Source organism: Astyanax mexicanus, chromosome 2 (assembly GCF_023375975.1).
Source record: "Astyanax mexicanus isolate ESR-SI-001 chromosome 2, AstMex3_surface, whole genome shotgun sequence".
Classification (NCBI taxonomy): domain Eukaryota; kingdom Metazoa; phylum Chordata; class Actinopteri; order Characiformes; family Acestrorhamphidae; genus Astyanax; species Astyanax mexicanus.
The window spans coordinates 17900055-17915821 of record NC_064409.1 but is presented as its reverse complement, the minus strand read 5'-3'; the positions used below and the strand labels follow the sequence as shown (position 1 = coordinate 17915821).

The 15767-nt window shown below is 40.3% G+C and overlaps 1 protein-coding gene across 3 annotated transcripts in view; it reads left to right on the top strand.

The window, feature by feature from the left end:
* tafa5a (TAFA chemokine like family member 5a) overlaps window positions 1–15767 on the top strand; it is a 269415-nt gene that overhangs the window by 89912 nt on the left and 163736 nt on the right. Inside the window, exon 1 of one of the 3 annotated variants that reach the window (XM_049473640.1) lies at window positions 14220–15032. The exons of the other annotated variants lie outside the window; for them this stretch is intronic. Coding sequence (XP_049329597.1) covers window positions 14942–15032 — 91 coding nt within the window. The 5' untranslated portion in view covers window positions 14220–14941. Of the gene's footprint in view, window positions 1–14219; window positions 15033–15767 lie in introns of those variants that run through there. 3 annotated transcript variants of the gene reach the window in all.

Sequence of the window (15767 nt, the reverse complement as noted above, 5' to 3'; positions counted from 1 at the left end):
CTCTAATAAGCTCTGAGGATGGATATTACGATGTGCGCTGAATAATAAATAATGGCATAAAACTTGGAAGATGATTAAACACCGCGGTCAAAGTGCTGAATAAACAGTGAGATGAAAGGAGCATGAAAGCTTCAATTTCTCGGTTATACATCGGCACATTCGAGGGCGCTGATTAATGAGACCATATGGTTGAGCTTTTTTTTTTTTCTGTACGATATGTGCTTCCTTGATGTACAGTAGGCTGTGTGCAGATATGAATGATAAGCGAATCAGAAGGAATAGTCTGGAAAAGGATCTGACGAGGGGCTGTTTCTATTATAATCTATTATAAAGCCATTATCCCTCCTCTCTGGCCTGTGTTGTGCCTTTCTGACCATATGCGATGACTACGGTAGGCATATTGTCCACATTTCAATCATCTATCATTAAAAAAACCCCTGGAGGTCCTATTATTATTATTTCCTCTAGCTTAATTATCACGATGATGGCAACGCTCAATAACCACCCTTTAGAAAAATTCCAGCACAGACGTTTAGAGCGGTAGTGTTTGGCTTTCCCGGACTTTAGCGAGCAGCCGTCTGTTGTCCCTTTGTTTGGGTCTCTGTTCTCTCGGCTAATTTAGAGAAAAGCGTAAATAGTCCCACTGTTTATTGCTCAGGGCTCCGAGCAATTTGGAGCAGCTTAATGGGAACTGATATAACTTTAGAAAGAGTGCTCAGAAGGGGGAGAACTAGACTTCCTGTACGTTTTTAAGTACAACCCCGAATCAGTAGGCTGCAAAAATGCAAATATATATATAAAAAGAAAAATGCATAAAATGTTATCATGTTTTGTCTGTTCAATTTAATTTAATTTGATACTGTAGAGTACATCCATTCCTGCATTTCAGACCTGTAACATAAATAATGAGATAAAATAAAATATTAAATAATTCTATAATTATAAAAAAGTTGATTGGGGTGTAATCCGCCATAGAATTGCATTCACAAATGACCCTTCAAACAGAAGCTTTATCCTAACCATGTCCAGAAGTGATGTCAACTATTCTAGGCTTGAAGGCATCAAGGATGGACCATCATATAGTAAAAATGTTTATAGTGGTCAGATGACTCGGTATTACAGATCTTTTAAAGAAGAAATGGATGGATGGAAGTCTGAAAGCCAGGGTCTGTCATGGTTTGGTTTTGTGTAGATATTTTTCTGTCATGGAGCTTATGAAGATATTTTTTGGCTTTGCATCAGGAAAAAGGCTGAGGGACCAACATTTGAGAACAATGCAGGGTTTTTGGGTGGGAAAAGGTGAGATTGTCCTTGTGTCAATCAGGTGGTAAATAGATTACTACATACTCTTAAGTTTATTTTTGAGTTTGATTGAACGGTTTCCTGAAAAACAATGCTGTCATACTTGACTTGAGATGTTTTTTGCATCAGACACAGATCTGGTACATATCTCAGAAATGCCACTCAAAATTTTACTGTGCAAAACAGAAAACTTATATTACCCATGTCCAGAAGTGGCGTCAACTTATTTGAGCTTGAAGGCGTCTAGGATAGAACATCATACAGGGGAAATGTGTATTGTGGTCAGACGAATCATATACCTGGATTTAAGTAAGTAAATGATCTGGGGTTGATGCTGCAGTTGGTCTGCAGGTTTAGGTTCAGCAACAGTATGTGCTGAAAGAATGAGGTCAGCTGACTACCTGAATATACTGAATATAGACCAGGTTATTCCTGGATCAATGGATTTTTTCTTCCCTGATGACACGGCCATATTCCAAGATTACTACAACAAAATTCATGGTGCTAGAATTGTGAAAGAGTGATTCAAAGAGCATGAGATCATCATCATTTTCACACATGGATTGAGAGGGTTCACCACAGTGTCCAGATCTTAACCTCATTGAGAATCTTTGGGATTGTGCTGTATGGAGAAGAGCTGTTTTGTGCAGAGATCAGACTCTACCATCATCAATGCTGCAAGATCTTAGTGAAAAATTAATGCAACACTGGATTGAAATGAATCTTGTGACATTACAGAAGCTTATTAAAACAATGGCACAGTGAAGTCATCCCACAATCAAAGCTAATGGCCACCCATTGAAATATAAGGATGTGTGAGTTTTGCTTTTTTTATTTTGGCATTTTTAAGACTGTCCCAACTTTTTCCCAATTAGGCTTGTATTTATGTCCTTTCAGACATTTTCATTAGCTTGATTTACTGAAGGATCAGCAGAAAGAGATACAATAAAGGCCATTGTTGCTATGGTTGAGCACCATCTGCATGGTTTTGTTTAAGTGATTCTGCTATATCTGGTGTAATGCATATACAGTATTTAAATATCATCCAACTTCCACATTTCACAGTTGACGATCTGATCAGATTTGACGATCAGATCCGTGTAGGAAGGAGTGGAGGAAGACTATATATCACCGGTGTTTGCTGCAGTCTTAAGGAGTTTGCCTTTCATTAAAACCTTACAGAAAAACATCAATCTGCCTGGACTTTTTTCCGAGCTATGCGGTAGTTGTTTGAGTAGTTAATGAGGTGCTTACGCAGTGAAAGTAAGGGGGAGATAATGAATATTCAAGTCTGGCAGGAGCCGGAGCGGCGGCTACATAAACACGGTGATTCACTCGTGGTCTGACACTTGTAAATTGGTGACAAATGGGATGAGAACAGGTGAGATCTTTGTCTTGCCAACGGAACGGAAATGATGGATGTGACCAGAAAGGCGTGCAGATATAAAAACAGCTTGTGTGTATATTCCGCGATGTGTGGTTTACTTCAGCAAACCCTTCGTTTTCCGGGCTTGTCACCTGCTCATTATCTTTAACAACACGAGGAGGCCAGTCACGCAGGCAGGGTTTGACAAAACGGCTTTCAAAACTCACTGGATTGGATGTACAGCGTTTTTTGATGATGCAGATAAGTGCATGCAGGTAAGTGGAAAACGAATGAAATGTTGCTACAGAGTAAAGAACATCTAAAGAAAAGATTACTTTTGCCAGGATTTTTGCCAAGACTTGATTCCTAGCCTGGCTGAGACTGTGCCAGTAGGCTAGTGTGGAGATTAGAGTGGACCACTTGAAGCCCCGAAGCCCCTCAAGGATATATTATTGAAATAAAAATAAATGTTAACGCTTCATTTCATGTAAGTACAATAGTTTAAACATTTTGTAAAATCAAACACAATCAGAAAATTTAGTGCAGGCTAATAACTGCAAACATTTATACTTTTGAACTTAGTTTTGAAACACTGTGGACCACAGTGGACCAACACCAGCAGATGACATGTCTCTCCAAACCATCTCTGATCATCAGAAAATTTTGCATTTTATATGGAAATCAAGGGACTAGAGTCTGGGGGAAGAGTGGAGAGACTCACAGTTCAAGCTGCTTGAGGTAGGTCTAGAGTGAATTTTCCACCAATCAGTGATGGTTTGGAGAGACATGTCATCTGCTGGTGTTGATCCACTGTGTTTAATTATATCAAGTCTAAAGTCAGTGCAGTTTTGTTTTCCCTGAAAATCTTACAGCACTTCATGTTTCCCTCTGCTAATAACAACTTTTTATGAAGATGCAGATTTCATTTTCCAGCAGGACTTGGCCAGTGATGTCAGTCTAATCTGACCCTTTTTTTCAGTAACGAGTAATCTAACGCGTTACTATTTCCAATCCAGTAATCAGATTAAAGTTACTTATTTAAGTCACTGTGCGTTACTCTCTCTCTCTCTCTCCACCTCATCTCCTCCACACACACACACACACACACACACACACACCGCTCCCTTACCCATTCCCCCTCCGCTCTTCCCCAATCACACGCGTCTCGCTTTCTCTTTAGCTTCCGCCCGTTTTCGTTTTTCGCCAGTTCTCGGCGCCCTATCACTTCATTAAAGCGTTTTTTTTTTGCGGCCGCGTCCCAATTCACTAGCCAGGGCAGCGGTCTGCCACAAATTTGATTGGCAGAGGAGAGTATTTAAAGATTTTACAACACACGTGATTGGAAGTTCACTGTGGCGCAGAGCGCACATACCGTAAAGACAAGAAAAGTTCCGGTGCTTTAAATGAACACTGTCACAAATAAATCCTTCTCAGTAGTTGGGTCCGGTATGGGTCCATATTGGACAACGTCTGGGTCCGGACCCGGACCCCAGTCTGCAAATATGTGATCCCTGGTTGTCACGTTTTCATGTATTTCGTCTGTTTATTTACTCTCCCTGTGTTTATCCTGTGTCTCCTCCCCTGTGGCCTACCTGTTTTGTAGCTCCGCCCTCTCTTCCCAGGTGTTTCCTGTTTCTAGTCTGTGTCCGTTGGTATAAATAGTCCCCCTCTACTGGTTACCTTCGTCCGTGATTGTGCGTTGTTGACGTCAGTCAGGTTTCGTGATCCCCGTGTTTTCTCTGATCTGTTTCTTGTTTTTCTTTTATGTATGTTAATAAATGTAACTCGCACTTGCGTCCGCCTCTGCGTCCTCTCCCTGTTCCAGCTCCTGACACTGGTCTAGACCATATACACGGTTCTGTTTTATAAAACCACTCCATGCTGCCCTGCAGAGAACCACAAGTTCAATGTTCAGTTTTACAGTGTTAAATATGTCAGGTCAAGAAAGACTTTCTTTATTTTATATATTTTTTATAAAAACAAGTATTTATGTTTAGTAAAATCAAGAAAGACCATATTTTATTTTTTATAAAAAAATATATTTATGTTAATTTTTTTATTTTTATAAAAAAAAACGTATTTTTTTAGCAAATAGTTCAACTTAACAGAGATAAATTGTTGCTGTTAAAAATGCATTTTCCAATAAAGGGAGTATTGGCAAAACTGGTTATAATGTTTATGTTAAGGCGACGGGAGGTGGTGTCTGCAGCTGCTGAAAGTAACTAATAAAGTAACTTGTAAAGTAACTTAGTTACTTTTAAAATCAGGTAATCCATAAAGTAACTAAGTTACTTTTTAAAGGAGTAATCAGTAATCAGTAATCGGATTACTTTTTCAAAGTAACTATACCATCACTGGACTTGGCACACTGCCCACACTGCAAAAAAAAAATACCAATTGGTTTCATATAAGTTTTATTTGGCTGTTATTTGGGCCATACTTATCAACAATAAAAGAAATAAATGCTTAAAGTAGATCACTGTGTGTTTAATACATCTATATAATATATGAGTTTGACTTTTTTAACTGAATTAATAAAATAAAGTACCTCTTTTAATGATATTCTGTTTATTGTCCCTAATGCACATTATTATATGAAATCAACTGCCTGTGTTTTACTGTAATTTTAAAGACTTTTTTTTACTGTGTGCAACAATTTTACAAATTCTGTAGTGTACTCAAGGCTTAAGGAAAAACATTGGAATAAAACAAAATCTAAGATCAAATAAAACAAAACAACACAAAAAAAATCAGCTTCAGATTCTCTCAATATTTATTGGTGAGATTTTTCTAAACATTTCAGAATGAAACCCGTTTTGCTGTTACTCCTCTGTAGCATTCCTCTCGCAAACTTTATAAAACCGAGGCTGTGGAGGAGGGGAAGACTTGTGGGAGCCCTGGAGTGTGTTTCATAATGAATTGCACGGTTCAGCTGTAACTCCGAATATCTCGAGCAGACCTTTGAAAAGAGACTCGGCAGAGGAGCGCTTTGGCACGAACCCGGCGACACAAAACATCTCTGAAGACGACATGCTGTTTTCAATTCGCTCGGTGTTGTTCCATCATTTCCATGATTAAGGTATTGTGTTTGAGAGCTGAAGAGTTTCGAGACTAGTCTGTTACCGGAGCTGCGTGGTGCCATACGTCGCCTTTCTCTTTCCGTACGACTTCAGCGGAGAATCTGATGTGTAGTGCAAGTTTTTGAATGTGGTCTGCCAGTCATTTCACAGTGGTTGTACAGTGGTCAGTGGGAGATTGAAGAGGAAGGAGAACTGTATGGGCATTAGACTGTTTCTCCACTCCAGCAAAAAATGCTCCACATATGAGCTGCTAACTCATCCATTTCACCTTTATAAAGCTACGAGTCGTCTCTCAAATATGTTTTTTTTTTTGTTGTTGTTGGTGAAGAAGATGACATCTATACACATATTAGTGTGTGTGCATATGAGGCGTTTCAGGGACAGATTCGTTCACATTACACACTGATACAGATCACTTACATTTGTGAATGTGAACCGTCAAGATCCTCCAAATCCGATCTGAGCAAAAAATCTGATTTGAGCAATGTGGCTCATAATGTGAAAGTATCTCAAGTGTCTCAGACTGCTTTCATTGAGTTTAAAGAACAGCTTAAAGAACAAGAAGCAAAATCGACTTTTTCCCTGAATAACTTTTTATATGTTTATCCAGTTGATTTATTATTATAATTATTATTATTATTATTATTATTATTATTATTATTATTATTATTATTATTATTATTATTATTATTACCAAACACTCTTTGCTCTTTGCCACTGAGATGAACCAAAGCAACAACACTCCAGTTTAAGCCCCGAACATTACAGGCAACAATTTTATACCTCTTTATACACAGGTTACAATAAGTCTGTTTTTTTGCCCAAAATCACTATCAAATAAAGAGATCTCACCAGCTATAGTCTTACCAGTTACAGTTCCTTTCAGAATGAGCCATTTAAGGCCTCTAGCTTTTACCACATATTAGTTTTAGCGTAGCTTGCGCTAAATTGGAAAACATGAACAAGCTAGTTCATGCAAAAACTGCTGTAGAAGCACAAAACCTTCAATAATTTAAAAGTATTTATATCTTCCTTTATCCCTGGCTGACTTGCCAGGGACAGTAGGTACAGATCCCTCCATTAGAAGAAGTCTGCTGTCTAATCCTGCTGTGTAGTGTCTGAGGTTTTTTTTTTAATTAAAGTGACCAAAGTTGCATTTCTTCAACTCACATCTAGTGGGTGGGGCTCTGGAGGGGGTTGATGGGTGAAGGGTGGTGCCAGGGTGGTTCTATGGAGGTTTCCTTATTGTGATGTCACAATAATAGAGCCATCCAAACGGCTAATAGTAGCATATGATTTTCGTTCCAAACTCTTTCAACTGATTCACAGGAAATTGATAGATTTCCTTTTTTTACATGCTTGGAATGTTTATAGTGGCAGTCAGTACCCAAGTGGAAATATACAAAATCATGCAAAAAGTAAGTTTTGCATAATACTGTATGTTCGCTTTAAAAGAAGTTAAATAAATGTTTCAACAAAAAAAAGAGTGTATATCGTTGCTGTCCAATGAAAAACATGTATCTCCATTTTTGTCGATTTTTAATTTACTACATAATTTGAACAGACAAACTGTCCCTTACACTGTGGCAAAATTTCTTGATGTACAGACCAATAGAAACTTTTCAAAATGACCAGAAATAAACTCTTTTTACATTGACTTCCATTGAAAGTTTAGAAGGTTTTTTTCTCTCTCCTGTAAAGTTGCTGTTTTGGAAATACATGTTTTTCATTGGACAGACAGCGACGATATAGTAAATGATGCTGTACCTATGCTGACTTAATTGCTTATTTAGGCAGATCCTCAGTGTTCTGTGGTATTATATATAGCCTCCAGTGTGTTGATAGGAATATGCTAGAGGCCCCACAGTAGACTCAGCTGAGGCCCCTGGAAGGTCTTAATATGGCCCTGGGTGTCACACTCCAGGTAATTCAGATGAAAAGTGCTCGCTGGCAGCTTGCATATATTCACCATATCTAATGTCAGCCGCACGCTTTGCCTACCCCATGCTGCCATTTCCTGGACAGGTCTCCTTTAATTGCTGTCTGGCAGACTGATGGATCACAGAGGGAGCGGGATGGTATGAGTGGCCTCTTCCAGACACTGCGGGGGAATTGAGCACAAACTCCCCCATTGTAAACAATGATAACGGGCACCAAATGAGCTGCAATGACTGCAGCACTGCCAAGGTTTAGTCTGCCGCAACAGTCTTGCATACTGTTGCCCCCTTGTTGCTCCCTACTGGAACTGTACGCCACTTGATTTTACCCAGCTCTTTATTTCAAAATGCTTTACAATATATCATTTTAATAATACCATTAAAGGTCTCATTCCATATTTTTTTTTCGTTCATTTTAAAATTGTCTAGTTGTGGTCTCTAGTATGAATGAATGCCATGTGAGACTTTTTGGTAACACTTTCTATGAATGTCATCTTTATTAGATGCTATGACCCCATTCATAACATATTATAATGCATTAATAAGGCATTATAAACATGGCTATAAATATTTGTAAAAATGCATAACCCATTATAGCCATGTTTATTAAGCATTATGACCTGTGATCATAATACGTTATAAGCTGTGCTATCATTAATAATCTAGTCCTACGTTGAAAGTCTGGCACTTTACCTAGAGTGCACAAAGACCCGTTATATTACATTATAATTAACTATAACTAATATTATATTCAAGACAAGAATAATTTATGAGTGACTAAAAATATATTTATAGGATTACTGAGGGTGAGTTTATAAGTTGGAAGCTTTTTTAGTCATAATACAGTCTGTAAGCTGGGACTGAGTTTCTTGGTATTGATGTATAACATGTTATAAACACAGCTATTAATGCATTATAATCACAGTTCATGATGCATAATAAACATGGCTACGATGAATTACACATTTTTATAAATATGCATAGCCATGTTTATAATGCCTTATGAATGCATTATAATGTGTTATGAGTATGTTTATAGAGTCTTATAGAGATGACATTCATAGAAAGTGTTACCGACTTTTTTTGTGAAAGAAAAGTGATCCTGTGTTTCTGGATAACCCTGCTTAATTTCACTGAATTAATGGTCTCTGAGGAAAGACTTCAAGGAATTCGGCTCTTGCTCATGAATATTCATACATGCAAACATATAAACATATTGCCTCTGATTGGCTAACAGCACTGCAGCAGAGAACGCAACCTACCTCCCTGCCTACAATGAAATTTAATGCTTTAAAACTCAAAGGACAAAATGTTTTCAGAAATACAGCCTTAGTTCCAAAACTCTTGAACTTCGCTTAATGTCAGTGCCTCTCAGTGCTGAAAAAAACGCCATGGAGCCTCCGCTCGCCTCGCAGCATTGATCACATTTCTTTCAGCTGTGGTACTGCTTTCCCCGCATCTGAGCAGCTCTTCCCTTTAGCGCTGCCTGTGGGCGGTCCTGAGTCGAGGTGGGCGAGGCCATGAACTCACGAGTTGACGTAGACACAGTGCTTTTCCTTGATCGACTTGTAGTTAAGAAAAGTATTTTCTTTTCTTATTTACTGACTGTGTCATGATACAAGCATGTGTTGTGTAGAGCAGACTTTGATAGACTTTGGAAGCTGTTTAATTGTGTTTAATTTAATTATACTGGAAAACTAAACCAGCACTATACACCAAAAACTAAAGAAACACTATACTAGGGATGCAACGGTTCTCGGTATTTTATCGAACCGTTCAGTTCTGCCTGTTCGGTTCGATACACCCGAAAGAACCGTAATATTTCGGTGCGCGCACTAACAGAGCGAACAAACGCTCTCAGTAATGCACAGCCCCGCAGTAAAGCAGCATTGTAGGATAGCAGACTCGGCCACATGGCAGGCGGAGGGGCTGCTGAGCACCTGTGTTTTCCTACTTCCCCTGCCCTCCTACTCCGTCACCACCCCAGCCAAAGGCTTGTTTTTTTACTTTTTTACAGAAGAAAAAACTCTTTCATTTGAGTTTGCTAATTACCTGTTAAGAAAATAAAAAGTTTATCCAGCTGTCTCTGTCTGGTTCTGGTCCTTATCCGGCTCATTGGTGACAAAAGTTTAATGTTTTATTTGTGGTTATTAATAAGACACTGTATTCTGTGTATTAAGTGAGAGTCAGGACTGTTTAGGACCCGGGGGAGACTTTTTTTTTTTTATATACGTCTCTCAGTGTGTCTCTTCACAACCATGCAACAACCAATCATAATTTTTTCTGATTTTCCCAGGAGCAAATCAGTGCTTTGATAGCAGATGCTGAATATCTGAGTGTTAATTAAACAAAACTTTCCCAGCTGCGTGATCATGACGAGTGAACTCGAAACAGAGAAAAGGAAATTTGAAGAAGCTCTGTCAGCTTATAAATCCGCTGTTTGGGACCATTTTGTCTTCAGCGTTTAATGTGATAAACAAGATAAAGCACAGTGTGATATCAGTTTGGTATTTTCTTAAAATATGTGACTGGCTGACAATATTTGTGGAGTTAATTGAACAATATTCATGTTTACATTTCATATTACTGCACTTTATTTAAATTTGCCTGTTTTTGATTAATTGTAAAAATAAATGTTGGTAAATAAGAAATGTTGTGATTTTAATTCACCGGTGCCTTTTTTCTGTTTAATATTGGCTCTGCAAGTGTGATTAGGAGCCCCTTGTTGATTTAAAACAGAAAGGGTTAAAAGCACACTGCATGTTGGAGCTAGATAATATTAATATATACCGAAACCGTGGCCCAAAAAACGCAATATGAACCCAAACGTGCCCACACTGTACCGCTGCATCCCTACACTATACACGAAAGAAAGTGTTATGCAAATAATGTTAGATTTCTTATGTAAAATGACAGCATTTTTTTACAGTGTGGTCAACAGGTTTTACTCAGAGTATTATACACTACATATAATGTGTAGGTGTAATATACCAATATAGTATCCTATAGCATATTTTGAGACTGAATTAGAGAAGGTCTACGTGTTACAGGGCTGTCTGGACTGCCTCCCGATCACAGTGTTTAAACCCGGGCTTTGCAGGCTGGCTGATAACTGAATTAGGGAAGCACAAACAAAATACCAGGGGCGGAAAATGTCAGCAGACTTCCTCCGATTAGCTTCATCCTCTCCTCTCAGCCGCTGCCGCCGTCTCCTAGCCGTGCTGTTATTTTCCTTCATTCTGAAGAGCTAATAGTGTATGCTCTCAAGCAGTGACCAGCCAGTCAAATACGAGTTATTACAGATAAATTGAGACATAAGCTGAGTTTTCTCTAAATAGCCTACAGTACATGACCAACAAACAAGACTAGATAATGATGAGACACACAGTGAATAGTCAGTAAATAGTAATGACTAGAATTTGATATCTGATCAAAATCCAGTATTAAATGCTATACGTACTTGTAGTGTATTATACTGTATATAGACCTATTACTGTAAATACACAAATAGAAGTTTGTGTTTCTGATAAAGTGGCCAGAAAGTAGAAGCACACAGGGGTGTTTCTGATAAAGTGACCAAGGACTAAAAATACATATAGGTGTTTCTACTAAAGGTGGCAGTGACTGAATGTGCACAGGGTGTGTTTCCAATAAAGTGGCCAATGAGTGAAAGTAAGAGGTTCGTGTTTCTGATAAAGTGTCCAGAAATTAGAAGCACACAGGGGTGTTTCTGATAAAGTGACCACTGACTAAAAGTACATATAGGTGTTTCTACTAAAGGTGGCAGTGACTGAATGTGCACTGAAGGGTGTTTCTAATAAAGTGGCCAGTGTGTGGAAATACGAGCTACAGTATTGTGTTTCTAATAAAGTGGCCAGTGTGTGGAAATACGAGCTACAGCATTGGGTTTCTAATAAGGTGACCAGTGTGTGGAAATAAGAGCTACGGCATTGGGTTTCTAACAAAGTGGCCAACTTGTGGAATTACAGAAGGTGTTTCTAATAATGTGCAGGAAGTGTTTCTAATAATGTGGCCAGCGTGTGAAAGTACACTGAGGCGTTTCTCCATTGATTAAAATGTCTAATAAATTGGCCACTGTCTCAAGGTGCATTAAGGTATTTCCAGTGGAAGGAAATGCAATGTAGGTGTTTCTAATAAAGTGGCAACTGAGTGAAAGCACAAAAAGATGTTTCTAATAAAATGGCCATTGGATGAGGAGTTTCTAATAAAGTGGCAAGTAAATGTTTCTAATAAAGTAGCCACTGGATTTACAGGGGGTGTTTCCAGTAAAGTGGCCAGTGAGTTGAGGTGACAAATTGAAGTGACAAAATTTCCACTGACTGACAAAATACAGGGGAACAGTGTTTCTAATAAAGTGGCCAGCCAGTTAAAATGAAGAGGAGAGCCCTAATTAAAAGGTTGGTGCTGTGAGTCTGCTTGACCTTAATGATGCAGTAAATTTAAGTTCTCGGAAGACTTTATTTTTACTGAGGTTGTCTCCACATATTAAACTCAAAAGGTAATTCACTGATAAATTCCCTGGAGAAATGAGGCTGATCTTGATAAGCGTGGACATGAACACATATATACACACACACATTCCATATGCAGCCTCATTTTGTGGCACAAAACTGCTTGGACGTGAGCCGAGCTAGTCATCCGAGTTTGTAATATTTATTTCAGACCTTGCTGTTCTTTAGGGGGTCAGATAATGTGTCAGCGTGCAGTAATAAAGCACGAGTAATAAACAGCATGGTAGCGGCAGCCTGGAGGCAGCATAAGTGTGGGTAGTGTCCAATGCAGGGTGCGGGAGGGGGTGTGGCTAGTCAAAATTCCAAAAATATGGGAAAAAAAAACTGGTGGGTCTGTTTTGCCTCAGGAGGATCTTTTTGGAGGGGTACTGTGATGTTATTGCCCAGAGAAGGACAAATCTTTGGAGGGAAGGGGGAGTGGCTATTAAAAATATCAAAATTAAATTAGATGTGTTTTATTTTTTTTGGAAGAGGTACATGACATCAAGAAGGCATGAAGTAATAAACCATAGGTAATAAATATAGAAGTGCAGCAGCATGGAGGTGTAACATGGTGGAGGCAGGATGCAACTGCAGGTCTCTTTTATTTTCCATATTTTAATAATAAACAAAGAACAAACACCAGGGAAGTAATTCAAACACTAAGGCTACTGAAAAAAAAAACTATAAAACAAAGGATAAACCATAAGACTAAAACAAACAAAGAAACAAACTATAGAAAACAAACCAGAAACTAAACTTGCAAAAAAACACAAAAGTTCAAATACAGACAGAGGGTCTAATACAAACAAAAAGCACCGCAGAGAACAAAGGAGCACATGGGGTATTTATGAACAGGCACGGACAAGGGACACCTGTGGAAGTAATGAGAAGGGACGGGGTTACAAATAAGACAGGAGGGATTACAAATGACAGGGCGGGGCTAAGGTGAAGACAAGGCCAAACACAAAATAGGGAGGTAAACAAAACAAGAGAACAGAGGACAGGAGCAGGACGGACCAAAGAAGGAAAGACATAAGACAAAAACAGGCTAAGGTGTGACAGGAGGCAGCTTGGACTCATCTAGCAGCCAATCCAGGCTGAGGAAAGGAGGCATGGCAATTCAAAATTTCAAAATCAGGAGAAGGGTGATTTTTTTTTAGTAATAAACAGAATAATGGAAGCTTTCAGGCAACATGGACTAGTGTAGTGGGTATAATCAGGGTGAGGATGAGGGTGTGTCAAATTATGAAAATCATAAGAATTGTGAGTGCATGTGGTAAAAAAATGGGTAATAAACAGAGAACTTGGTCAGCTTTGAGGCAGCATGTGTGGCACTGGTATAGTGGCCAATCTGGGGTGAGGAAGGGGGCGTGGCTAGACAAAATACCAAAATACAGATGGGGTAAAAGATAAACTGTGTTTTGATTTGCCTCAGGTGAGCAGGGACGGAGGGGGACACATAGTAAAAAATGCAGGTAATAAAAAAAAAAAAACAGTGGCAGCTTGGAGGCAACTTAAACTGGTCAAGAGATGTGGCTAGTGAAAATATTGTAGTTAAATTAAATGATATTTTGATATCATTATCGTGATCAATATATCGTGAAAATATCATATCGTCAGATGCCCTGGGATTCCCACTCCTTGTAGTAGAGCTCAGTTAATAAACATAGAAGTCATAGTGTCAACTTGGTAGCAGCACGGACTTGTGTAGTGGCCAATCCGGGTTGAATGAGGGGGCGTGGCTAGTCAAAATACCAAAATACGGGAAAGAAATAAAGGGTGGTCTGTTTTGCCTCAGGAGATGTGTGATTTTTTTGAAGGTGTGTGTTGGGGAGGGAGAGGAGGAGGGGGGTCCCGTGACGTCGTCTGTTTCTGCTGCTGCTGCTGAGGGGAAAAAAAGAAAAAGGTTTAGAAGGAGGAGGAGGAGGGAAGAGGGGGAAGAAGGAGGGAAAAGGGAGAGAGGGAGAAAGTGAGGGAGGGGGAAAGAGAGCTGGAGGACGGAGGCGGAGAAAACACGCTCAACTTCTTCATTTGGAGGAGCAGCTCCCACCCGGCAGCAGCAGCATCAGCCTGTGCGCGCGTGCGTCTTTCTGCACGTCTCTGCGTCTTTGCGTTGCTCGCGCGCGCCGTGGAGGGGACGGAGGGCTCGCGCTCTAATTGTTTCACCTTTTTTTGATGAGGTCGTCGCACGTGAGGAGTTTGGGTGCATTAAGGCATGAGAGTACGATGGTGCATGCATGTAACTGTAGCGCGCGCGTGGTGGTGCATCAGCATCATCATCATCCTTCTTCAGCTTAAGCAGAGATAGAGCGAGCGAGTGCACGAGCGAGTGAGTGAGGGTGAGAAACAGAGAGAGAGAGAGAGAGAGAGAGAGAGAGAGAGAGAGAGAGAGAGAGAGAGAGAGAAATAGTAAAAGAGAGATAGACATAGAGAGAAAATGTTGAGTCCCGCTTGCCTGGAACATCGCGTGCGCATCCCAGCGCGCTTACGACTTAAGGACTGAAAGAAGAAGAAGAAGCACCACCATCAGAAGAACCCGCGTGGATTCCTTCCTCTTCCTTCCTCGTGAGAAGAAGAGACGCGCGCGCACGGATTGTTGTTGATTGTTGCGTGTTGATTGCTCGCCGACGCCGCCGCCTCCAGCTCCCGTTGCCGCGCGTAACGCTCGCCCGTCTGCATGGGAAGCAGGCGCGCGACTTCTCCTCCCGGACAGCGCCGCCTTTGAGCTGCCTGCGCCCCAGCATGCAGCTCCTCAGGGTCGCGTGGGCTCTGGCTGGAGCGGCGCTGTGCTGCGCGCTGCTGTTGCTGCTCCACTCGCGCCTGCTTAAAGAAGGTAGGCAGCAGTTGTGTCACTTTTATACTTTGATGAATGTGTTTTTGATGCGTTTTTTTTTTGTTTTTTTAGGCCTTTTTTGCGTTGGTGCCAACACTTTTGCATTTGTTTTACCGGTGCGTAAAAACGCACGAGCGGTCTTGCTACCCATGCATGCATGCTTACATATATATACCCAGTGCCAACACTGCGATCAGTGCCAGGGAATTTGGAGAACAAAAATTGGGAATTTGCAGCCATATACCTAAAAGCAACCCTCTCCCCCCTCCCCAACCATGCAATTGAAGCGTATAACGCAGAACGAATCATCATCACACAGCCAGACATAATGAATGCTTTTTTTTTAGAGCCGCCCACGCGCCACGCCGCGCGCTGGATGCACTGATCAGAGCAAAGAGTGTAAAGAGGGGGAAAAGAATGCTGCCTGTTTGATTTTTACGCACTTTTTTCTATGCACGACACGCACGCAGAACACAGCAGCGCATCCTCGCGCCGCTCCTCGCGAGGAGAGATGATGAGTTCATTGTTGCCGGAGATAAAGTGATTTATGGCAGTGTTCTTCAATAGATGGCACTAGAGTCTAGCTTAAGGGTGACGCCGAGGTCAAACTGTAATTTTTATTTTTTTTTCCTCATTAGTCTTAATTCGCGTTGTCTGACGCTTCCTGTCACTCACCCGCTCAACGTCCTGGTGATCCCAGATAAATCCCCCATCCACACACACTCATTTACACAC